We start from the raw sequence: 25384 nt of genomic DNA, 5'->3' as shown, positions 1-25384 counted from the left end.
CCATGGCATAATGTAGACATACTGATATTGTTAGTAAGGTATCTCTGATGTCTGTGCTGTATTCTCCAAATTCTAACAAGTTTTCTCTGTGTCATCACATCTTTTATACATGAAGTAAAGGAGTTTACAAAGGCCACACAGCTCATTTGTGACCTCACTCCTAGTGAATTCCAAGTACTAGTGTTCTTGTTCAAAGCTATTACAAAACACCAGAGAACAGCTCTGCGGAGAAGGAGAAGCACATGTTGTTTTGGAAGCACATAATCAGCAAATGGGTATTTTTCATGACATGTCTTATTTGTTGATGAAATAAAATAAAATTTATTGGTGAAGTTTGCAAGGAATGTTCCTTAAAATATTATTGCATCTAATTAATCAATTTTTATTGAACTTATATATGTGGCTTTTAATGAAGATATAAAATGAACTCAAGTCATTGTTGGTCTTGATTCATGCAAAGAACTCACGCATATTTCATGATTGCTGAATAAATAAAAAAACGTGAGTTACAAAGACAAAATAGAAATTATATATTTAATGATATAAAGTATTTAGTAGTAGGATGTTTTCCATGTTTAAAATACTAAATTAGGCATATTAATTTTTTCTTTAGGTAAAAGGAATTTTCCCTTGCTTTAGTGGATACAGTATTTTTCAGAAGCAACCTTTGCTAGTTCGCTCTCTAAGTAATGTACATGAATTACCTAGGCTGGCCTAAGTTTTGTCAGTGGAAACAGTTAACCTTGAAATAGCAACCCAATAAGGTTCAGTATGATGAAACACTGAGGGAATTTGTTTCCTGCATATGTAGTGTCTTTTGTGGGTGCAATGAATCTCTAGGGTGACATCATCCAAGTGACAATGCAGAAAACTTGTCTGTTTCCCATTTCTCCATTAACACATATCTTTTAGTTACCAAAGATGGGACATTTGAATGTCCAAGAAGTGACAAATTGCTCCTATTTGGAACCCAGTAAATAGAACTATCCATATAAACCAATACAATCAGAGATACCTATAAAATCATGTCACTTGTGGAAAAGTAATAATATATAAGCAATGAATAAATACCAGGAAACTCTGCATCAAGGAAATGCTTATTTAAGAATTTATTCTCTAGACATTTAACAGATGCCAAATCACTAACTCCACGAGTATATTGTATTACCTGGCCTTCTACTTAAGTGGATGCCAAACATAAATGACATGTAGACACCCTATAAACTGTTTGAAAAGGTATAATGGAATAAAAGTTATAAAACAGGTTATATACATAAAGTCTATCTTTCCTGTCAGTGTGTCTAAAATGACAAAAAAAAAATGGCCTAAGTATGATTATTCTATAGTAATCGCAGCTAACTCTTTTGATCATAAAATGAACATTTCAGACATCACAGATTCAGAAGGAAAGATGAAGTGCAAGAGAGCCATAGCATCCAAGTGAGATGGCTTCTTTTATCTGCCAAAATAGCCACACAGTCAAAACAGATGAATGGAATCTGGGAAATGTGGTGTTTTGGCTAGACCTTTGCTTCCCTCAATAAAATTAATGTTCTGTTACTAAGAAAAGAAGGGTTGATATTAAGTGGACAATTCACAATTTCTGTTTGTAGTTAAGGGTGGTTGTATAACACACACACATTTAGATAAGCACACACAGAGCAACAACAATTTTCTTTGTGATTTCTTCAGTAGTGTTTATACTTACTAATTTAACTAGGAAAAGAGCAGGTACAATATTAGGTGATCCTTCTTTTCCTTCTCTAATACTTCTTCTCCTTCTTCTCCTCTTCCTCCTCCTCCTCCTTCTCCTTCCCCCTCCACTTCTTTCTCCTGTGATATTCTATTTCTATAGTTCATATGAGCTAATATGTCTGCCAGAGCATTCACTACTGAAGGATACATGGTTCAATTTCAAGTATTAAATCAAAAAGTATTATTTTCTTAATTATTACAATGAAGTATCATCAAGCTTTAACGTATCGTTATCTCTATAATTTCCTAAACTTTTAGTTAACTTAGAAATGGAAGAAAGTTCATATTTTACTATTACTATCTCAAAACAAATTGCTTATTCCTTTAAACTTATGGCTTAGAAACAGATAAAGCCCAGACCATCACAATGTATAGAATTTAGATTCAGCACAAATGGTACATGATATAGAAAAATAACTTTTAATCTTTTCAAACTTTGTCTGCCTTCTCTATAGGTTATACATTGATGGCCCATTCGGAAGCCCATTTGAGGAGTCACTGAACTATGAAGTTAGTCTCTGTGTGGCTGGAGGCATTGGGGTCACTCCTTTCGCATCGATACTAAACACTCTACTGTATGTCACTTCGATCAATCTTATTACTCCAAATAGAGAAATATTCAAATATATCTACTTTACATATAAAACAATTCTTTGCAAAGTTTCCCCACTCCTTGTTTATGAAATTCCATTTCCTAAGTGACAAAAGAAAGAATTCAATAATTCTCAGTCTAACTGTAGCTCCTAGCATCCTCCTTGTAAAAACAAGCTTATCCTCCTTTCCTATCAACAGTTACTTTCTCTGAATCTTCTTTTCTTGAACTCCTTTCAGTGGTGTCACTGTTCATTTATTTAATTAACAAATATTTTGGGGTGCTCTTGTTCCACTTAATCTCTGGGTTATCGAAAATAAAACAATGAATGAAAAAACATAAATTATATCCTTAGAAACTTAATTGGTGCAAGTTAAAAGGAAGCAGTAAGAAATGTATAAGACTGAGTCCATCTTAAAATGTAAAACACAAAGAAAACATCTCCATGAATCAGAGACTATTTTAGTAGAGGGAGGCAAAAAGAAACATTATGAAGAAAAGACTTCAAATATCATCTTCTGAATGAAAACCCTTCCAATTATGCTTCCTCTGTACCTGCAGAAGAGTGAACACATCAATCAGTTTTTACATATAAATGAAGGAGGGGTCTGGTAGTCCTGCTCTTCATTGCCAAAGTATATGCTACTGATAGACTGAGGAATAGGGAGAATCTTTGGCTGCAGTTTTGTGCTCACTGGTTACTTCACCAGGTTCCAGTGATTAGTCCAACCCTGGGATCATAAATGGCCCAGGGTATATTAAATGGGCCACAGATCAACCCAAAATTCATAAATATGTGAAAGGAACTAGCAGGGAGGAGGTACAGTGGGATTTTAGTGATGGAAAGAGAGAAGATGTCTTTGGGGGAGAGTAATCAGAATGCATTATATTTTAAAGGAATTAATAAAATAAGGAGTTACAAGGAAAAAATGGTGAATAGGTTATAAAAACAAATGTCTGGGCTGATTGTAAGAATATGTTCAGAGAACACTTTTATGAGAAGATTATGAACATATCATCACCTCATTCCTTCATTATTAACAAATTTGCAACAGACTGAAGAAAAGAAATGCCAAAGTAGAGATTGCCCAACTGGGAAATAGTCTCAGTATTTTCATTCCAAGGTTCTAAAGTTGAGTTCATTCATCACCATGAAACACAAACAAAATGACAGCACGATGGTGCTCCCAGATATTTTCCCTTCCCTTGTCAAGAAGATAATGTCACATTACAATGTGTAAGGGAATATTTACGAAGAAGGAAAAATAAAACTCTCCTTTGGCTTATTTGGACAAGTTCTTATCTCAAAAACTAAAAAAGAAATGAATGATGTTTTGAATGTTTCATTTCATTTTATAATATACTAAATATGATTTGGGGACATGTTGGAGACTCTTACAAAAATAAGAATGTTCCGATCCAGAAATCATTTGTTTCAGACTACACATTACAAGTTATTTTGATACTTAGTATTATTAAAACAGGAAAATTTTCTTAACCAGAAGTCTACCTCCCAGTCATAAGTAGGCATCCAGACTTAGAATTGTGAGTGGCTGGAATGTATTACATAGTGTGTGGTTGCAAAATCTTTCTTCAATGATTATTAAGAGAAAGATAAACAACCAAGTTTCTGGAATGGTTTTACCTAAAAGTGAGGGCAAGTCTGAATGTCCTTTTGACCCCCTGCACAATGATACAGTTCACTGAAATAGAGAAGTTGTTTTTCTGAGACTCATGATCTAATGTTCTTCTGATCCAAGAGTTCAGTTTTTTGTCTGGAAATTGAAACAGGTGATGTGTATAATACTGACAAATAGAGCAGTCTGTGACATCTTACGCACCATATTGTGTACTGTATCTGTTTGAAAGTTAGGGTGAATGTTGGCATGGAAATGGCTGAGTTTAGAGTCTTTTCATTTACTTTTTAATTGGTTGTTTATGAATGAAAGCAAAAATGTTCATGAATATGTAGACTTTGTATTATCTATCCAATTGCAGTTACAACTTCATTACATTGATTTTAAAGGGATGCCTGGAAGCCATACAAGCTGAGGAGACTGTATTTTATTTGGGTTTGCAGAGACATCCAATCATTCCAGTGGTTTGCAGACTTGCTCTGTATGTTGCATAACAAGGTAATATTGGGATGGTTATTACTTTTAGCTTTATAATTTCTTAGATAATATTTACTTGTATATTTTAAAGGCAAGAAATGCTCACTATTCACCAAAAGTTTCTCTTAAATCCAAACAGCAGTAACATCGAATAAAAATAAATGAGCATCTTTTCAAATGTGAGTGTTTGTTAGTATGGAGTATTTTAACGGGCATTTCTGCATTTTAACATAAACTAACATAGACATGCACACGACTAGAGACCATGAGAAAAGAAAGTGGTCATCAGAAACACAAAAGCATATTCCAGCCTCTATTATAATAAATTGCTTTCATATTTTTGTTCTTATAGACAGTAGGTACCTTTATCCAATATACAGCTTTAAAAATCAAAAATGTTCTTGGACTAGTTTACTAGGAAGTAAAATGTATTTATTATTCCTTTACCTGCCAAGTCTATGTCACTAGAATTAATGTAAGTTCTAACATATTATGTAATTTTTTTCAAATTATTTTAAAGCATATTGCTACATGTTAAATGTTGTTTTTCTATGAGCAAGAATATAATGAATTCATTGTCTCTGCTGATGTGAAGAATTCCTGGACACACTGTATCTTATTTACTTATCAATTCCTTGATACTGTTGACTTTGTATCTGTGCACAGTGCTTTCATGATTGCTCCCATGCTTCCTTAGATCGTTTTTTTCTTCATGAAGGCCAAATATGTAATTGCTCAGCAAATTTCCTTAACTGCCTTCTGAAAATTAGGGTCTGTCTTAGGATCTAAAGATATATTAGATACCAAAATAAAACCATGTTTTTTATCTTTCTTGTATCCATAGTAACATAGGCAATTAAACCACTATTTATGCTGCATGTCTGATTCTGAGATCTAAGTTTGGGCCAAAAAGAAAAGGAACAGTAGAAGTATGTCAGTGTGGCCACAAAGGAGCTATTTACTTAAAGAGTATGTTTAGGAATGTTCACCAAGCCACATGCTGTTAGGATAGTCTTGAGTGTATTGATTAGTCAAATGTCTTTGGAGCAAATTCAAGGCAGGGTATCTAACTCTCCAGGTTCTCTGATGCAGTCATATGTGTAGTTGTGAATGTTAGAAGAGGAGGCAGGTCTGTAGCATAAGAAAAAGTAAGATGCAACTGGAGAGTGGTATGCTTGTGAGTACACATGAGTTGCATGCATGCATGTGTGTAATACTCTTGTCAAGGTAGACTGACTGCAGAAGACATATTAGAAAAAAAGGAGAGAGATTTAAATGTATGCCTAGGATTACTGAAGTTGTGGGCTTGAACAAAGATAACTCTAGAATTATTAAAAATATTCCAAATACTCAAACATCTCATATTTACCTGATGGACAGAACAAAACATTGTGTATTTATATAATAAAATCCTTTAACATGATAAAGGGAATTCTGACACATGCTAAAACTTAAGTGGACCTTAGAAGTAGTATGATAATTAAAGTGATATAAGTAAGCCATATATGAAGGGACAAATACATTATGGCACCATTTGCAAAGATACGTGGAGTAGTTCACTTTGTAGTTAGTTAATGTAGCACAATAGTTTCTGGGTGAAAGAGGGAAAGGAAAGCTGTGGTTTCATTTTATCTAGATTACTTCTTTGCAGGAGTATTTTTAGTTCCATGTATTTTTATTCTAGGAAAATCCATAGTGAATGAGTAAAAAACCAGATGGCATGTCTACTTTTTATGCTTTAGATTTATTTTCCTATTATGAATATCCTGTACCTCTAGTGCCTCTTTTTAAATAAAAGGTATGTTTATTGATGAGTCTAGCCCTGGGTTAAAATTTAGAGCATCTTAGAGAATAAAATAGAGGTTTTATGTAAGAAACTAAGAGGACTAATGCATTGCTTAGTATGATCTATTATGTATCTTTAGATTTAGGTGATTGTTTTTTTTTTTTTTTCTATTATCAAAACTATCATCAGTAAATTTCACCAAAGCAAGTTTGTTGAGAGAACTTGTCTGTCATCTGTCTATCACTTCTCATCTCTCTGCCTACTTTTATTCTATTATAAATATTTACTGTGATAAGCCAAATTATTACTGCATTATAGGATCACATATGTTAGGTCTAAACTCTGAATGTTTACAAAGAATTTAAATGAGACTTTTTATTTTTATGTCCCCTCAGTTTTGGCAAGAAAACAGACCTGACTTTGTGAACATCCAGCTTTACCTCAGTCAAACAGATGGGATACAGGTATGTGGCTGGACGTTATTGTTAATTACATGAGCCTCTTGATAATAGAAGATTTGCTGTAAGAGCTGTAGTGGAATAGAATGTCTGCATAGGGTTTTAGCAGAAATGTCCTAACGGAAAGCCTCTATTGAGATACTTTCAGGAAACTCATAGCTCGTCCTTGAAGTTAACTCTGTTGTGACTCCTCAGGGAATGCTGAACCTTCTGGTTCCATCTTTCTTCAAATTTCATGTCTCTACGGAAACAATGAGCAAAAAATGAACAACATTGTGATCTTTTTTTCCATAGAAGGAAGGTTTTCTGTGATGAGAAAAGAAAAATTCATTCACAATTAAGCATATTCTATCCCTGAAGAATCTAAAGTAGAAAGAGTACAAACCATCATGCCTCGTTTACTATAAGAGAGACAATGCTGAGACTTTCCCATACATCACTTTGTGTAATCTCAACTAATTTTAACAATGCACACTATTACTCTGTGTATTATAATGTGAAGCAAACTAATATTTAGAACTATCAAATAGATGTATAATGTGATGATTATTTGGGCAAATGGTTTTTCAGGTTTAACAAAAACTGTGTGTGTGTGTGTGTGTGTGTGTGTGTGTGTGTGTGTGTGTGTGTGTGTGTGTGTGTGTTCAGGTGCATGCAAGTGCAATGTGTACACTTCCTATAGACCTGAGGGTATAATCTTGAACGTTATTCCTAAGTTCCTTGCCTCCTTAGAGACAATGTCTTTATCCAGAAACCTACACATTGGGCCAGACTGCCTGGCCAGTGAGGCCCCAAAGACCCTGCATCTCACCTCGTACTGTCAGAACAAGTTCACACTATCATATTCTGCATGTTTACATGGCTTCCAGGGAGCCCCTAGACTTTTCTATACTTTTTCTTCACCTTTTTAATTATTTTTCGGATAAAATGTGAATGCTTATTGGTTGCCTAAAAACTATCCTAATTGTTTCAGAAGATTTTAGTTAATATTAGTGTTGTTTTTATTTCATTTTGCCACAGTTGTGAAATAAGAAAATGTATTTGTTTCTGATATAATTGTAACTAAGTATAGATAATATTGATAAACATTTTTACATAATAATCTAGTAATAATAAAACAAGAATAGACAGATTAAATCTGGTACCGAGTCTACCTAACTGAAAGTCAGGCACTTTTTTCTTTTTATTTTCCTCTGACTCTCCACTGTCAATTAAGAACAAGTGTTTATCTTTTGTAAGGATGAGCACATTACTAGTCACTGGCTGATAGATACTAGGTGTCTTGGAAAGTCATGTCTAGATTTCTTCACCCAAATTGTGATGACAATTGTTGCTAAGTTACTCATATAATAAGCCTAATATGCCAAATATACAAACATGCAATATTTGCAATATAAATATGACAAGTAGGCAAACGTGTCAATGACATTTAATTTTGAGCCTACGTAATGGTATGTGATGAACTGGAGTGTGTTCATTATTTAACATTAAATTTATTTAAAAATAAAGCAAATAACTAAAACCAAGGTAAATCAGCAGTTTGTGAAAATGATGTTCAAGAGAATAGTGAATTTTAGAGGAAAAGAAAATAAAAGTGATACTTTGAAATGACTGTACTTCGTAGAATTCTGTTTTGTTCTTTATGTCACAGCAATTGTGAAGGAGATACTAGCTCAGGTGAATTCATGGAAGAGAAATGTGCAGTTTATTCAGAGCTACATCTTATAAAATATGTCCTTCCTTTTTGACAGAAGATAATTGGGGAAAAATATCACACACTGAATTCCAGACTTTTTATTGGGCGGCCTCGGTGGAAGCTTTTATTTGATGAAATAGCAAAATGTAACAGAGGGTAAGTAATATGGCTCAGAGAGTTAACATATGTCTGAGTATCAAATGAAAATATTCCTGGTTCGTCTGATGAAATGTTTAAGATGAACTGCCAATATGTTTATCACAGAGTCTTTTGAACACTCATTTTCATCCAATAGATGAATTAAGCTAGTTATCACTCTAAAAGCCTGGAACACAAAATAACTAAAAATCAAATTAGAAAGAGTTAAGTATTTGTGAATTAAACTCATCTACATATTTTTCAAACTGCATACTTGCTTTAACATCAATATTTATTTATGTATGTATCTATGTATTGATTTTGGAGGATTGGGAGTCAAGATAGGGTTTCTCTGTGTAGCCCTAGCTGTTCTGGAACACTTTCTGTAGACCAAGATGGACTCAGACACAGAGATCAATCTGGCTCCTAAGTACTGGAATTAAAGGCATGCACCACCACCATTTAGATTAACGTGGATATTCATTTTCATGGTATATATCAGACACTCAGCATAAGAGATGTTCAGTGTCCCTCAAAAATTCCACCAAAGAACTTTTACAGCTGATAAAAAACTTCAAAAAAATGTCTGGATACAAAATTAATACAAACAAATCAGTAGTCTTACTCTACTTGAAGGACAAAGAGGATGAGAAAGAAATTAGAGAATCGACACCCTGCACAATAGTAACAAAGACAATAAAATACTTTGTCTGACCCTAACCAAGCAAGTGAAGGACCTGTATGACAAGAACTTCAAGTCTCTGAAGAAGGAAATTGAAGAAGACCTCAGAAGATGGAAAGATCTCCCATGCTCATGGATTGAAAGGATCAACATAGTAAAAATGGCCATCTTACCAAACATGACTCAATGCAATCACCATCAAAATTCCAACTCAATTCTTCATAGAGTTAGAAAGAGCAATTTGCAAATTCATTTGGAATAATAATAATTAAAAAAAACACGGGATAACAAAAACCATTTTCAACAATAAAAAAAAAAATGGTGGAATCACCATCCCTGACTTCAACCTGTATTACAGATCAATTGTGATAAAAAAAACTGCATGGTATTAGTACAGAGACAGCAGGAAGATCAATGGAATAGAATCAAAGACCCAGAAATGAACCCACAGACCTACGGTCACTTGATCTTTGACAAAGGAGCTAAAAACATTCAATGAAAATAGGACAGCCTCTTCAACAAATGGTGCTGGCTCAACTGGCAGTCAGCATACAGAAGAATGAAAATAGACCCTTTCTTATCTCCTTGTAGAAAGCTCAAGTCCAAGGGCATCAATGACCGCCACATAAAACCAGGTACACTGAATCTAAAAGAACAGAAAGTGGGGAAAAGCTTAGAATACATAGGCACAGGAGAAAATATCCTGAACAGAATACCAATGGCTTATGCTCTAAGATCAAGAATTGACAAATGGGACCTCATGAAATTGCAAAGCTTCTGTAAGGCCAAGGACACTGTCATACGGACAAAACGGCAACCAGCAAATTACTAATATGTTATAGACATGTTTGAAGATATGTGTCATTGGGTGGGTTCATCACTGTGAAAGCATCATGTAGCACATACATACATATTGTTATACATGGTTCACAGTGCAGTCTATTTGTTTATACCAAGTTGACCACAGACTCATTTTTAATGTGCTGTACTTAAGTTATAATGACAGCTACAGCAGCATTAAGTGAGGGAAATATTTTGTTGTTTTCATGTTATAGAATAACAAGCATGCATGTGCTAAATCTGCTATTGAAATGCCATTATGTGGTTTATGAATGCAGTTGATTATTTTATAATTTTAAAAATACCTTCTGATATACAGAGGATACTTAATTGTACAAGCATGCTTAAAATATCTTACATATCTCCAAATCTCTTTATATATTTCAATATATACATGTGTTTATTTAAATAGAGATACAATATAGTCCAGTTTTCCTTATAGTTTAATGAATAACACAATATAGGGTAAGGTGAATCATTAGAGAAAATAATGCAACCAAGAGTGGTAGTAAGCCAAACACATCTAAGCCTGTTTGTATTATACAGTAAACTTTTCTTTTCTAAGCAAGTCAATGAACTACAGTATAAAATAGCAAATGTGTAATATACTAAATATATAAACCTATTGGCCACATTATCATTTATCATTAAATCTTATGTATCAAGAAAAATAATTTTTATTACCAAGAACATTTTAGTAATGTTTTGTTATATGACCACAATCAGAATTCTTTACCCCAGCCCTCATACCTTGGCCTGTGAGAGGGTGCTTACCTACCACCTGGACATCTTCCTTCACTGGAGCATCCAGTCTTTGCAGAATTCAGTGCATCCTCTCCCACTGGGACCAGACAAAGAAGTCCTCTCCTACATATGTGTCTATGGACTCAGACCAGCCCATGTACGTTCTTCAGTTGGTGGCTTAGTTTGGGAGATCCAAGGGGCCAGGTTAATTGTCACTGATGGTCTTTCTATGGGGTTGCCAGCCCCTTCAGATCCTCCAATTCTTCCTCTAACTCTTACACAGACGTCCCCACTCTCAGGCCAATGGTTGGCTGTGGCATCGTTCTCAGTCTTCTGCTGGTGGAGCCTCTCAATTGACAATTACAACTAACCAGAGTACCATCTCATAACATTTTGAATCTTCATGAAGAATATCTTAAAACCGTCCTTGTAATCGTGATTTTCTTTCAGTAAATTCAGCTTTTGTTAGAAAACCTTGCTTTCCTTTTCACTTTCAAAGATATTTTTGTGTAGGTACACCTTGGTACACAATAGTTGACATTGGCTTTGTTGGCACTTTCAGATGTCTGTCACTCTACTACTTCCTGACATGTTTATTTTGAGGCAAATGCCTCTTACCAACTTCACATTTCATCTTCTCTGTATCATGCATAGTAAATAAGTATATAACCTTTCTAGATACCGCTAAGTTTTCTCTTTGTTGTACCTTCTCAGCATTTTCTTGAAGTTCAGGACATTCTTGGATTTATGGGTTGGAAGGATTTTACATCAAATTTGAGAAATGCTTCATAGAAAACTGCTCATTTTTGTCAAATTCTGTCTTTGCTCCCACTGGGATAGCAGTTGCACACATGTTAAAACAGTTGATATTCTCAGATATTTCTCTTTTCTATGTCATTGTCTGTTACTATGTTATTAACCTATCTAGCTCTCTAGCCACCTTGAAATTGTATTAAATCTTAGGAATGTAATTATACCTATTAAACATATCTTCCCTTTCTCTTTTAAGCAAACACACTGTCCTCCTGTTTGACAGGTGTCACCTTACTTCTACCTCTTCATATGACCTAGTTTTTATTTGCACACAATACTAGCATTTAAACTCCCTCTAATTATCCAACTTATTGTATTTGAGCCCATACTTCCTGTTTGATTTTTACTTAATTACCTTAAGTGCCCTCTATCCAATAACAGTCACATTTTGAAGTTAGCACATCACAGTAAGATTGGAAGGAAATGAATCACTTTAAAATACACCAAGTTAGGTACTATCTTCTAGATTTCTCAGGAAAGGGGTGTGTGTGTGTGTGTGTGTGTGTGTGTGTGTGTGTGTGTGTGTGTGTGTCTGTGTGTGTGTGTGTGAAGAGAGAGAGAGAGAGAGAGAGAGAGAGAGAGAGAGAGAGAGAGAGAGAGGAGGGGTGGGGGTGAGGGAGGAGAGGAGGGAGGGAGGGAGGAAGAGAAGGAGGGGTTGCATGTTGAGTACTTGTTGTTACACTTACCCACACACTCAGGCCTTTCTGATAACATTTAAGTGCCTGCACATTTTAAGGTTTGGCCAATTTTATTCTTGTCAAGTGTGTTGGGCTTGTTATACCCTTAAGCTCCACTACATTGGTTCAGTTTGTTTTTTAATAGGAAGGCCTGTTTGTGATTTCGTCTTATAGAGATGGATCAGCTTGAAGTCTACAGCTAATTTTAACATCTCCTCTAACTACCTTTTACAAATAAAGGGACACGTATAGGACACTATGTAGGGACTATGAGGCACACGTCTTATGATTTTAGAAATTCTTTGTAAGTTTAACTTATCTCTTGTAGTACTTGACCAATTTTATGTGGCTTCCTTTTTTTCATGCCCTGTCTGGACTTGAGATTTCTCCTTTCCAGAACACTGGCTCTTCTTACTGAATATTTCCCATATCTTTTAAAAACTGTTACATAATTTATATCTTCTTTGGCCTCCATATACTCACAATTTTTGTTGTTGTTTTATTTGGTTTCTTTAACCCAGTGATACTTTTGTGGTTTCCTACTCTGTTCTTTTACATACAGATTGTTGCCAGGCTACAATAGATAGATAGATAGATAGATAGATAGATAGATAGATAGATAGATAGATAGATAGATAGATAGATCGGTGGGTGGGTGGGTGGGTGGGTGGATGGATGGATGGATCGATGGATGGATGGATGATAGATGGAGGATGGATGGATGGATGGATGGATGAATGGACGGATGGGTGGGTGGGTAGGTGGGTGGGTGGGTCAATGGATGGATGGATGATAGATAGATGGAGGATGGATGGATGGATGGATGGATGGATGGATGGGTAGTTGGGTAGGTGGGTGGGTGGGTCGATGAATGGATGGATGGATGACGGATGAATGGATGGATGGATAATACATAGATAGATGGATGATGGATATAATATTTAAGAGTTTTATGCATGTATAAATTGGATCACAGTTTCCTAGAGCTCCTCCTAACTTCTCTCAGATTCCCTTTGCCCTCACTTCCAAACTTCACTTCAGCAACAAAATCCAGTTTGTGCTGTCCTTATCCAAATGTGTAGGATGGTTGATCTACTAGGAGCCAGACCCTTTAGAAAACTGTCTCTCCTTAGCATCCACTAACTGTCAATAACTCCTCAGTTCAGTGTGGTGAATCTTGACCCCTGCCTCCATGCTGCAATGCTGACTTTCCTGATCTTCTATAGGTCTTGTGCAGACAAATACACCTGTATCATTAGACAAATACACATGTCTTGCAATGTTCAGAGATTTTCACCACAGTCCTCCCAATACTCTAGTACTTAAAAAGCACGCCTTCTTTCATGATAGTCCCTGAGCCTTTGGTAGAAGACATGTTATATAAATGCCCCAGTTTTAAAATTATTTATTTATGGATATTCCCTGTATTTACATTTCAAATGTTATCCCTCCACCCTTTTCCCCTCCCCCTCAACTTGCTTCCATGAAGGTGCTCCCAGTCCCAGTGATCCTCTCAACCTCAGTGCTTTAGCATTCTCCTACACTAAGAAAATGCACCTTCGATGGACCAAAGGGCTCTTCTCACATTGATGCCAGACACTGCTATCTTCAGGTATATATGCAACTGAAGCCCTAGGTCTCTCAATCTGTGCACCATGGTTGGTCTTTTAGTCCATGAGAGTTCTGGAGGGTTTGGTTGGTTGATAATGTTCTTCCCATTAGGTTGCAAACCCTTTCAGTTTCTTCAGTTCTTTCTCTAGCTCTTTCATTGGGGTCCCCGTGTTCAGTCTTATGGTTAGCTGCAAGCATCCTCAACTGTATCTGTACAACTCTGGCAGAGCTTCTGAGTGGGAATGCATGTCTGGTTTCTGCCAGTAAGCACTTCTTAGCATCAGCAATAGTGCTTGGGTTTGGTAGCTACATATGGGGTAGATCCCCGGGTGAGGCCCTTTTCTAAATGATCTTTTCTTCAATCCCTGCTCCTCTATTTCTCCCAGTATTTCCTCCTGTGAATGGTTTGTTCTCCTTTCTAAGAGGGACTGAGGCATCCAATTCTGGCCTTCTTTCTTTTTAGCTTCATAAAGTCTGTGAGTTTTTTTCTTGGATATTCAGAGCTTTTGGGGGCTAGTATCTGCTTATCACTGAGTGCATACTACCATATATGTTCTTTTGTGATGGGATTACCTCACTTAGGATGGTAGTTTCTATTTCCATCTATTTGTCTAGCAATTTCATAAAGTTATTTGTTTCTAATACCTGAGTATTCCATTGTGTAAATGTATTACAATATTTGTATCCGTTCCAGATGAAAGAACATCTGGGTTCATTCCACTATGAACATGGTGGAGTATGTGTCCTTGTTATATGTTGGAGCATCTTTTGGATTTATTCCCAGGAGTGGAATAGCTGGGTGGTCAGGTAGTACTATGTCCAATTTCTGAGGAACTTCCAGACTGATTTCCACAGTGGTTATACCATTACCTCTTAGTAATGTTTTCATGGCATCCCATAAGTTTGGGTATGTTGGGCTTTCATTTTTCTTAAATTATAAAAAATACTTAATTTCTTTCTTTATTTCTCCCTTGCTCAAATTATTATTGAGTAGAGCATTGTTCAGCTTCCATGTGTATGTGAGCTTTTTGTCAATTTTGTTGTTATTGAAGACCAGCCTTCATCTATGGTGATCTGATAGGACGCATGGAATTATTTTGATGATCTTGTATCTGTTGAGGCCTGTTTTATGAGCAAGTATATGGTCAGTTTTTGAGACGGTACCATGAGGTGCTGAGAAAAAGGTGTGTATATATATTTCTTTTGTAATGAAATGTTTTATAGATGTCTGTTAAATTCATTTGGTTCATAACCTCTGTTAGTTTCACTGTACCTTTCCTCAGTCATGGCTTCCATGATCTGTCCATTGATGAGAGTGGAGTGTTGTAGTCTCCTACTATTATTGTGTTTGCTGCAATATATGGTTTCAGCTCTAATAGGGTTTCTTTTGTGAATGTGGGTGCCCTTTATTTGGAGCATAGGTGTTCAGGACTGAGAGTTCATCCTGACAAATTTTTCCTGTGATGAATAAAACGTGTCCTTCCTTAACTTTTTGATAACTTTTGGTTGGAAATCTATTTATTTTTCTCTCTTACAACTTTTCTTTTTTTTTTTTAAAGTGGGATACATATTCAGATTTTTAAAGTTATTTTGCCATAACACTATATGAATATTTTTGTCAGTACTTAATTCTTTTAGAGCTTTGATAGCATTCATTGAAATCCCACTAAGCATAAAGTACATGTAGGACAGAACGTAACTTGTAAACAGTTTTTTTGGTGAGTATAGATTAAGCATAATGATCTTTGAATACCAAAATTTGCCACAAGTCTATATTCTTAGCTCTTGGATTATTAAATGATTTAAGGTCCAGGTGTACCACACTCTGAGAGGGTGCTATACATTTATTTTTTTCCTAAGAAGTACGGAAATCTATTTTAATCGATATTAGAATGGCTAATCCAGATTGTTTCTTGGGACTATTTGCTTGGAGGCTTTTTCCCCCAGCCTTTTACTCTGAGGTAGTGTCTGCCTTTGATTCTGAGATGAGTTTCCTGTATGTAGCAAAATCCTGGATCCTGTTTACATATCCAGTCTGATATTCTATATCTTTTTATTGGAAAATTGATTTCACTAATGTTAAGTGACATTAAAGAATAGTGATTGTTGTTACCTGTTATTTATGTTCTTAGTAGTTTAATTAGTAGTTTAATTATGTTTGTGTGCTTTTCTTCTTTTGGTTTTGTTGAAAAAAAAGATTATTTTCTTATTATGTGCAGGGGAGATCTTTCTATTTGGAGGTCTGTAGGCCTCTTTTTTGTTAATGGTCATCACATTCTTAAATTTAGGAAAGTTTTCTTCTATGATTTCATTGAATATATTTACTGAGCCTTTTAGGTGGGAGTCTTCACTTTCTTCTACACCTATTATTCTTAGGTTTTAGTTTTCTCATTGTGTCCTTGATATCCTGGATGTTTTGGGTTAGGAGCTTTTTGATTTTTGCATTTTCTCAGACTGATATGTCAATGTTTTCTTTTTTATTATTATTAGATACTCTGTGTTTACATTTGAGATGTTAAGCCATCACCCCCTTACCCTGCCCTGCTCCCATCACTCTCCCCCTCCATTTGCCTTCTGGAAGGTGCACTCCCTCCAAATTACCTTCTTTACCCATTGCCTTGACATTCTCTTACCTTAGGAAAATGCTCCCTCCCTGGACCAAAGGCCTCTTCTCACATTGATGCTATGTTAGCTTCTGCCCCTGAGATCCTTTCTTCCTTGTCTTGTGTTGCTTGCATCTATGACTCTTGATTTCTTTCCTAGCTTTTCTATTTCCAGGGTTGTCTCCTTTTGTAATTTCTTCATTGTTTCTATGTTCATTTTTCAATTTCTTCAGTTGTTTGATTGTGTTTTCTTGTAGCTCTTTAAGTGATTTTGTGTGTGTGTGTGTGTGTGTGTTTTCTCTTTAAGGGTTTCTACTTATTTATGTGTGTTCTCCTTGTTCTCCTGTAATTCTTAAGGGAGTTATTCATTTGCTTCTTGATGACCTCCATCATTATTATTTGAAGTATGGTTTTAAGTCCTTATCTTTTTTTTCTGGTGTGTTGGGATATACACTACTTACTGTGGTTGGAGAACTGGGTTCTGATGTTGACAGGTTTTCTTGTTTTCCATTGCTTAAGTTCTTGGGCTTTCCACTTCCCATCTTGTTATCTGTGATGTTAGGTGATTTTGTTTTCTCTGACTGGAACTTGTCTCTCCTGTGCATCTGTGGACCTGAGGGCTCAGGAGGTAGATTGCTCCTGGGTGTTCGACTCTCTGAGGGCAGGCAGTGAGACCTGGCTGCAGTGGCCCATCTCTGTCTCTGAGCTGGAACACATCATTCCCAGTCAGCACCACACTACCTGTGCCCACAGAGTTCCTAGTAGTCTCTCCCTGGATAGTCAGTGGGGAGGAAGCGGGGGCTCATCAGTGGGTTCTGGTGGCAGACTGCTTCTAAGGCTCTTCTGGATGTTCAGCAGTCTTCGATCAGGCCATGAGTCCTGATGGCAGTGACCCAGCTCTGTCTAAGGTACACATGATATTTTGGCCAATTTTATATTAAATAATAATAAAAACCCATTTGTCATTTTTCATGAACCCAGCATTGCATAACCTAAAAAAGTATATATAGATGCATGTGTAGAGGGATAATTTTAGGTGCCTAAAATGTTGGTTTCCAATTGGTAATCTCTGTGTTTCTGTCTGTATGCCTCTGTCTCTTTCTCTGTCGCTGTCTTTCTGTCTCTCTCTCTCTCTCTCTCTCTCTCTCTCTCTCTCTCTCTCTCTCTCTCTAATGCAACTCAGTGTGAAAAAAATAGAACAATATTAGCACAATATTTATAAAATGCCAACTAAATATTTGGTATCTATTCTCTTTTAGTATGGTTACCAGTATAGCATGTAGTGATAATATAAAATACACTGCAGATCTGCCACCCAAACCGGCAGCTCGTAAAGGCTGAAAAACTGTTGAGTAGGAGATCTAGGCAGCCAGGGAGCAGAGAGATCTCTGCGGAGTGTACACAGAAAGTGCACCCCCCCCCGCCTGCCTGATCCAGGGACCAGGAACAGAACTTTGGAACTTCTGTTTCCAACCAGCAGTGACTTCAGGGCACAGAACAGAGCCCGGCCCATCTGCCACCCAGACCAGCAGCTCATAAAGTCTGAAAAACTGGTGAGTAGGAGATCTAGCTGGCCAGGGAGCAGAGAGATCTCTGAGAAGTAGACACGGAAAGTGCACCCCCCGCCCTGACTGCATGATCCAGGAACCAGGAACAGAACTTTGGAACTTCTGTTCCCACCAGGCGATTCTGAGGCATAGAACAGGACTCGGCCCATCTGCCACCTGGACCAGTGGAGATCCAGGGACACAGACCAGATACAAGGGAAAGGCAAGAACATATCATTAACAACAAAATGGCAAGAGGAGAGCAAAAGAGTATATCCCAAGGAAACCAAGACAACCTGGCAACACTAGAAACCAGCTCTCCCATAACAGCAAACATCGGATTGCCAAACACTCCAGAAAAAGGAGAAGCAGACCTGAAATCATACCTCAAGATGCTGATAGAGATACTTAAAGAAGAACGGGAGAAAAAGCAAAAAGATTCAGAAGCTTTTAAAGAAGAAACAAGGAAAACACTCAAAGAACTCAAAGAACTAGTGGAAAACACAACCAAAGAGACGAAAGAATGGAAGAGAAAATTTAAAACGAAAATTGACACAATAAAGAAAACACTAAAAGAAATAACCCTAGAGGTAGAACACCTAAAAAAGAAATCAGGAGTCACAGAAGCAAGCATTTCCAATAGATTACAAGAGATGAAAGAGAGAATCTCGGGGGCAGAAGACAACATAGTAAACTTAGACAAAACAGCCAGAGAAGATGCAAAAAACAAAAAGCTCCTAACCCAAAATGTCCAGGAAATCCAGGACACAATGAGAAGATGGAACCTAAGGATAATAGGAATAGAAGAGGGAGAAGAGAATCAACTAAGAGGCACAGTAAATATCTTCAACAAAATCATAGAAGAAAACTTCCCTACCCTCAAGAATGAGATGACCACGAGCATAAAAGAAGCCTTCAGAACTCCAAATAGGTTGGACCAGAAAAGAAATACCTCCCGACACATAATAGTAAAAACATCAAGTGCCCAATGCAAAGAAAGAATACTAAAAGCAGTAAGGGAAAAAGGTCAGGTAACATATAAAGGCAGGCCAATCAGACTCACACCCGATTTCAAAACAGAGACTGTGAAACCTAGAAGAGCCTGGACAGACATCATGCACACCCTAAGAGAACACAAGTGCCAGCCCAAGCTGCTATACCCAGCAAAACTATCAATTACCATCGATGGAGAGATGAAGATATTTCAAGACAAATCAAAATTTACACAATATCTGACCACAAACCCAGCACTACAAAGAATTATAGGTGGAAAACCCATACAATGAGGGAAAATACAGCCTAGTAAAAACAAGAAAATTCCTAAACAAGAAAACTAAAAGAAGAAAAAGACACAGACACAACTCAACCCACAAAAGCAATAATTGCAGGAAACAGAAACAACTATTCCTTGATATCTATTAACATAAATGACTTAACTCCCCAATAAAGAGACATAGGCTATCAGAATGGATACATAAACAAAATCCAGCCTTTTGCTGCATACAGGAAACTCATCTCAGAGACAAAGACAGACACTATCTCAGAGTTAAAGGGTGGGAAAAAAACTTCCAAGCAAACAGCTCCAAGAAGCAAGCTGGAGTAGCTATTCTAATATCGAATAAAGTAAATTTCCAACCAAAAGTTATCAAAAAAGATAAGCAAGGACACTTTTTACTCATCACAGAGGAAATCTGTCATGTAGGAACTCTCAATCCTTAACATATATGCTCCAAATAAAAAAGCACCCACATTCATAAAACAAACTCTACTAAAGCTGAAAAAATACATTTTACCCCACAAAATAATAGTGGGAGACTTTAATACCCCACTCTCACCAATGGACAGACCATGGAAACAGAAACTGAACAAGGACACTGCAAAACTAGCAGAGACTTTGAACCAACTAGAATTACTAGATATATACAGAACATAACATCCTAATGTAAAAGAATACAACTTCTTCTTAGCACCCCATGGCACCTTATCTAAAATTGACCACATAATTGGACAAAGAACGAGCCTCCATCAATATAAGAAGATTGAAATACTCCCATGCATCCTCTCAGATCAACAAGGTCTACAGCTGGTCTTTAACAACAACAAAGACAACAAAAAGCCCACATACACATGGAAACTAAACAACGCTCTGTTAAATGATAGCAGGGTCAAATAAGAAATAAAGAAAGAAATTAAGGATTTTCTAGAATTCAACGAAAACGAAAACACAACATACCCAAACCTATGGGATGCAATGAAAGCAGTACTGAGAGGAAAACTAAGTGCTTCCAAAAACAAACTGGAGAGAGCTTACATAGGCAACCTGACAACACAGCTAAAAGCCCTAGAACAAAAAGAAGCATATATAACCAAGAAGAGTACACGACAAGAAATAATCAAAATTAGGGCCGAAATAGACCAAATAGAAACAAAAAGAACCATTGAAAAAATCAACAAAACCAAGAGTTCGTTCTTTGAGAAAATCAACAAGATTGATAAACCCCTAGCCAGATTAACTAGAGGGCAAAGAGAGAGTATACAAATTAACAAAATCAGAAAGGAAAGTGGAGACATAACAACTGAAACTGAGGAAATTCAAGAAATCATCAGATCCTACTACAAAAACTTATACTCCACAAAATTGGAAAATCTGGAGGAAACGGACATAGACAGATAAAAGATCCTAAAGTTAAACCAGCACCAATAAACCATCTAAATAACCCTATAACACCTAAAGACATAGAAAAAGTCATCAAAAGCCTCCCAAACAAAAAAAGCCCAGGTCCAGACGGGTTCAGTGCAGAATTTTATCAGACATTTATTGCGGATATAACATTAATACTCTCCAAACTATTCCAAAAGATAGAATCAGATGGAATATTACCCAACTCATTTTTTGAGACTAAAATAACCCTCGTACCTAAACCACACAAAGACCCAATAAGTAAAGTGAACTTCAGACCAATCTCACTTGATGCAAAAATACTCAACAAAATCCTTGCAAACCGAATCCAAGAACACATAAAAATGATCATTCATCATGACCAAGTAGACTTCATCCCTGGGATGCAGGGATGGTTTAATATAAGGAAATCCATCAATGTAATCCACCATATAAACAAACTCAAAGAACAAAATCACATGGTCATCTTACTAGATGCTGAGAAACCATATGACAAAATTCAACACCCCTTCATGTTAAAAGTCCTGGAAAGAACTGGATCCAAGGTCCATACTTAAGCATAATAAAAGGAATATACAGCAAACCAACAGCCAACATCAAACTTAATGGTGGGAAACTTGAAGCAATCCCACTAAAATCAGCGACTCGACAAGGCTGCCCAATCTCCCCCTACCTATTCAACATAATACTGGAAGTCATGGCCAGAGCAATTAGACAGCAAAAGGAGATCAAGGGGATACAAATAAGGAAGTAAAAGATAAAAACATCACTCTTTGCCAATGACATGATAGTGTATTTAAGTGACCCCAAAAATTCCACTAGAGAACTCCTACAGCTGATAAACAATTTCAGCAAAGTGGCTAGATACAAAATTAACTCAAACAAATCAGTAGCCTTCCTATACTCAAAGAACAAACATGTGGAGAAAGAAATCAGGGAAAAGGTACCCTTCACAATCCTCACAAAAACCATGAAATACCTTAGTGTGACTCTAACTAAGCAAGTGAAGGACCTGTATGACAAGAACTTCAAACCTCTAAAGAAGGAAATTGAGGAGGATCTCAGTAAATGGAAAGATCTCCCTTGCTCATGGATTGGAAAGATCAACATTTTAAAAATGGTCATCCTACCAAAAGCAATCTACAGATTCAACGCAATCCCCATCAAAATTCTAACACAGTTCTTCATGGAATTGGAAAGATCAATGTGCAATTTCATGGAACAACAAAAGACCTAGAATAGCGAAATCCATCCTCAACAACAAGAAACATCTGCGGGAGTCACTATCCCTGACCACAAGCTATATTACAAGGCAATTGTGCTGAAAACTGCATGGTACTGGTACAGAAATAAGCATGTGGATCAATGGAATAGAAGATCCAGAAATGAGCCCTCTTGTCTGTGGTCATCTGATATTTGACAAAGGAACCGTAAACATTCAGTGGTAAAAGAACAGCCTATTCAACAAATTCAACAAATGCAAAAGAATGAAAATAGACCCTTTCTTATCTCTTTGTACAAAGCTCAAGTGTATGTGGATCGAAGATCTCCACATTAAACCACATACACTGAAACTATTAGATGAGGAAGTAGGGAAAACTTTAGAACACATAGGCACAGGAGAAAATTTCCTGAACAAAACACCACTGGCTCAAGCTCTAAGGTCAAAGATTAACAAATGGGACTTAATGAGATTGCAAAGTTTCTGTAAGGCTAAGGACATTGTCTAGAATACAAAACGGCAGCCAACAGAATGGGAAAAGATCTTTACCAACTCCACATCAGATAGAGGCCTAATATCTAAGGTATACAAAGAACTCAAAAAGATAGACACCAGAGAATCAAATAACCCTATTAAAAAATGCGGCACAGAGCTAAACAAAACGTTCTCAGTTGAGGAATATCGAATGGCTGAGAATTATCTGAGGAAGTGCTCATCATCCTTAGCAATCAGCAAAATGCAAATCAAAACAACCCTGAGATTCCACCTCACACCAGTCATATTGGCCAAGATCTAAAACTCAGATGACAGCAGTTGCTGGCGAGGCTGCAGAGAAAGAGGAACACTTCTCCATTGTTGGTGGGGTTGTAAACTGATACAACCACTCTGGAAATCAGTCTGGCGATACCTCAGAGAATTGGAAATAATACTACCTGAAGATCCAGCTATTCCACTTCTGGGCATATACCCCAGAGACACCTTAGTACACAACAAAGATATATGCACCACAATGTTTATAGCAGCTCTATTTATAATAGCCAGAAGCTGGAAGGAACCCAGATGTCCTTCAGAAGATGAATGGATACAAAAATGGTGGTACATTTACACAATGGAATACTACTCATCCACCAGAAACCATGACTTGGCCAAATTCTTAAGAAAATGGCTGCATCTAGAGAATACCATTCTGAGTGAGATAACCCAGTCACAAAAGAACAGACATAATATACAGTCACTGATAGTGGGATGCTAACCCCAGAGGCTCGCACTGCCCCAGAAACAACTCACAGACTGTGTGAAGTCCAAGAAATAAAGAAAACAAAACAAACAAAATAAAAAAATCTTACACAACAAGAAAACTTTGACTTTTTCCATGTTACGTTTTGTTATACATGTACTTTATGCTCAGTGTAACTATTAAGTTTTCAATGCATACTATCAAACCTTTAAAAAAATCAAGTACTGACTAAAAATATATATTCATATAGTTTTATGTAAAAATTATTTTAAAATCTGAAAAAAAAGTACTGACAAAAATGTATTGTATAATTTTACGCAAAAATGCTTAAAATCTGTACATTTATGTTTGTTTTGTAAAATAAAGTTGTTTAAAAAATAAAATAAAATAAAATACACTCCCTAATTCCTATGAGGCTATTTATGGACATACTTACATGTTCTCTGAATTCAACTATGAGTATCATAATTGGAAAATGGTTTTAAAATGTGAAGCAGCAAGAAATTAACTTTGCAAATAAATACCTAAAACCCATGTTCATACGGTACACTTACTGTAGTCTGCCAGATTTTGTATCTGATTTCCCATTTCTTCTCTTCTCTTTCCAGAAAAACAGTTGGAGTTTTCTGCTGTGGACCCAGTTCTATTTCCAAGACTCTTCATAATTTGAGTAACCAGAACAACTCATATGGGACAAAATTTGAGTACAATAAAGAATCCTTTAGCTGAATCCTTAGAAGACTACTGGGACTCTAAAGAAGGAACAATTGAAATTCCTCAGACAGCTGTGCTCTACCAAAGAATATCAAGGTTTTGCTATTATTTAAAATGAAAATTATTTAAATAATTTAAAATGAGATTATTTAAGATGAGAATTCAGAAAATGTGGCAAAATGATATAGTTAATCTGCAAGCCAACAGGTCCCTGAAGAATATTTGATGTGGCGATTCACATTTTGATGGGCAATTTAAAAGAATGCTGTTAGATGCACACTGTTGATTTTTATGAGAAATTCAAGAACTCTCTACCGATGAGCTGAACTCACTCTGAAGCTGATAGCCGCGGCCCTCTTTAAATTGTTTTCAGTTGAACAGATTCAAGATTGAACAAAATTAAAAATTCATTGAAACTCAGACTCCATTTTCTACCTTGTGCATAAGCGGAATAGCTTTAATTTTGATGGGCTCCAGGCAAACACTTTGAGGTTGAAACTGTGGCACAAAACTTTGTATTAATACGGGTACTTCATGTCTGCTGCTTCACTACTGACTTATGCCTCCCTATAGTGTTCCTGTTCTACATGCTTACAAGCATTCTGCCCATGTGGATGTAGTACCTACTTTTCTATTTTTGCATCTTATCCTCTGTCTAGGAAGATCTGCTCCCCCTCAGCCAACCTTAGACACAATGATTTGATAGAACCATTTGAGTACCAATTTATTCAATTTTCTGCTATGGCATAGTAATGAAAACCGAAAGGATAGCATCCTAAAGTATTGTTTTAAGTTGATGCTTAGACACCAAAGAGCTTTCTCTATTTTGCATTGAACACAGAAGCGTAAGACCCCTCTGCTTTGACTCAATTTGATTTCAGAAAGAGATGTGGAAATCATGTTTCTGAAGTTGTAGCCTGCTTTGCTTTTCACAAAAGTAAAGCTTCAAATTTCAGTTTATAATCACTAATATTATTTTTGCACTGTTTGATATTGTGGTCAGTTGCTAATTTTAAGTTCCCTGTCCATGTGATCCAGTCTGTGTATGACATCTCACTATTTAATATTCCAGAATCAGAAGGAAAATATACTTTACTAACTTAATAGGGATGATATCCGTATAGTTTATCAATTTATTTTGTTACATAATGTCTATCAAATAGAACACATTGCTGAAATTAGTGCCTTGCCTTATTCTTGTTAATCGTTTGAACATCATATGATAATGATAAATCCTGTTGTTATTTGGTTTTCATGTGATTCACCAGTAACAGATAAGTTTATTAAAACTTCTAGCAACAAATCACCACCTATATATTTACACACACACACACACACACACACAATATATATATATATATATATATATATATATATATAAATCATTGAAACAGTTTCTTATTTCTCCTATGGGTAATGTGCAATGCTCCTGTAGATTGAACTATGGAGACATATAAACTATTAAATCTTGGCAA

The 25384-nt window shown here is 36.2% G+C and overlaps 1 protein-coding gene across 2 annotated transcripts in view; it reads left to right on the top strand.

Annotated features, from left to right (window-relative positions):
- NOX4 (NADPH oxidase 4) overlaps window positions 1–23967 on the top strand; it is a gene marked incomplete at its 5' end in the record, with an annotated part of 161523 nt that extends 137556 nt beyond the window's left edge. Inside the window, 5 exons of one of the 2 annotated variants that reach the window (XM_080912450.1) lie at window positions 2211–2330; window positions 4374–4482; window positions 6643–6711; window positions 8457–8557; window positions 23804–23967. In XM_080912450.1, coding sequence (XP_080768576.1) covers window positions 2211–2330; window positions 4374–4482; window positions 6643–6711; window positions 8457–8557; window positions 23804–23924 — 520 coding nt within the window. In that variant the 3' untranslated portion in view covers window positions 23925–23967. The remainder of the gene's footprint in view (window positions 1–2210; window positions 2331–4373; window positions 4483–6642; window positions 6712–8456; window positions 8558–23803) is intronic. The other variant, XM_080912451.1, reaches the window with a different exon arrangement.
- Between the last annotated feature and the right edge of the window lie 1417 nt (window positions 23968–25384).

The sequence above is a fragment of the Micromys minutus genome (genome assembly GCF_963924665.1).
Source record: "Micromys minutus genome assembly, chromosome: 2".
In the NCBI taxonomy this organism is placed as follows: domain Eukaryota; kingdom Metazoa; phylum Chordata; class Mammalia; order Rodentia; family Muridae; genus Micromys; species Micromys minutus.
This window is presented reverse-complemented; position numbering and strand designations above follow the sequence as displayed.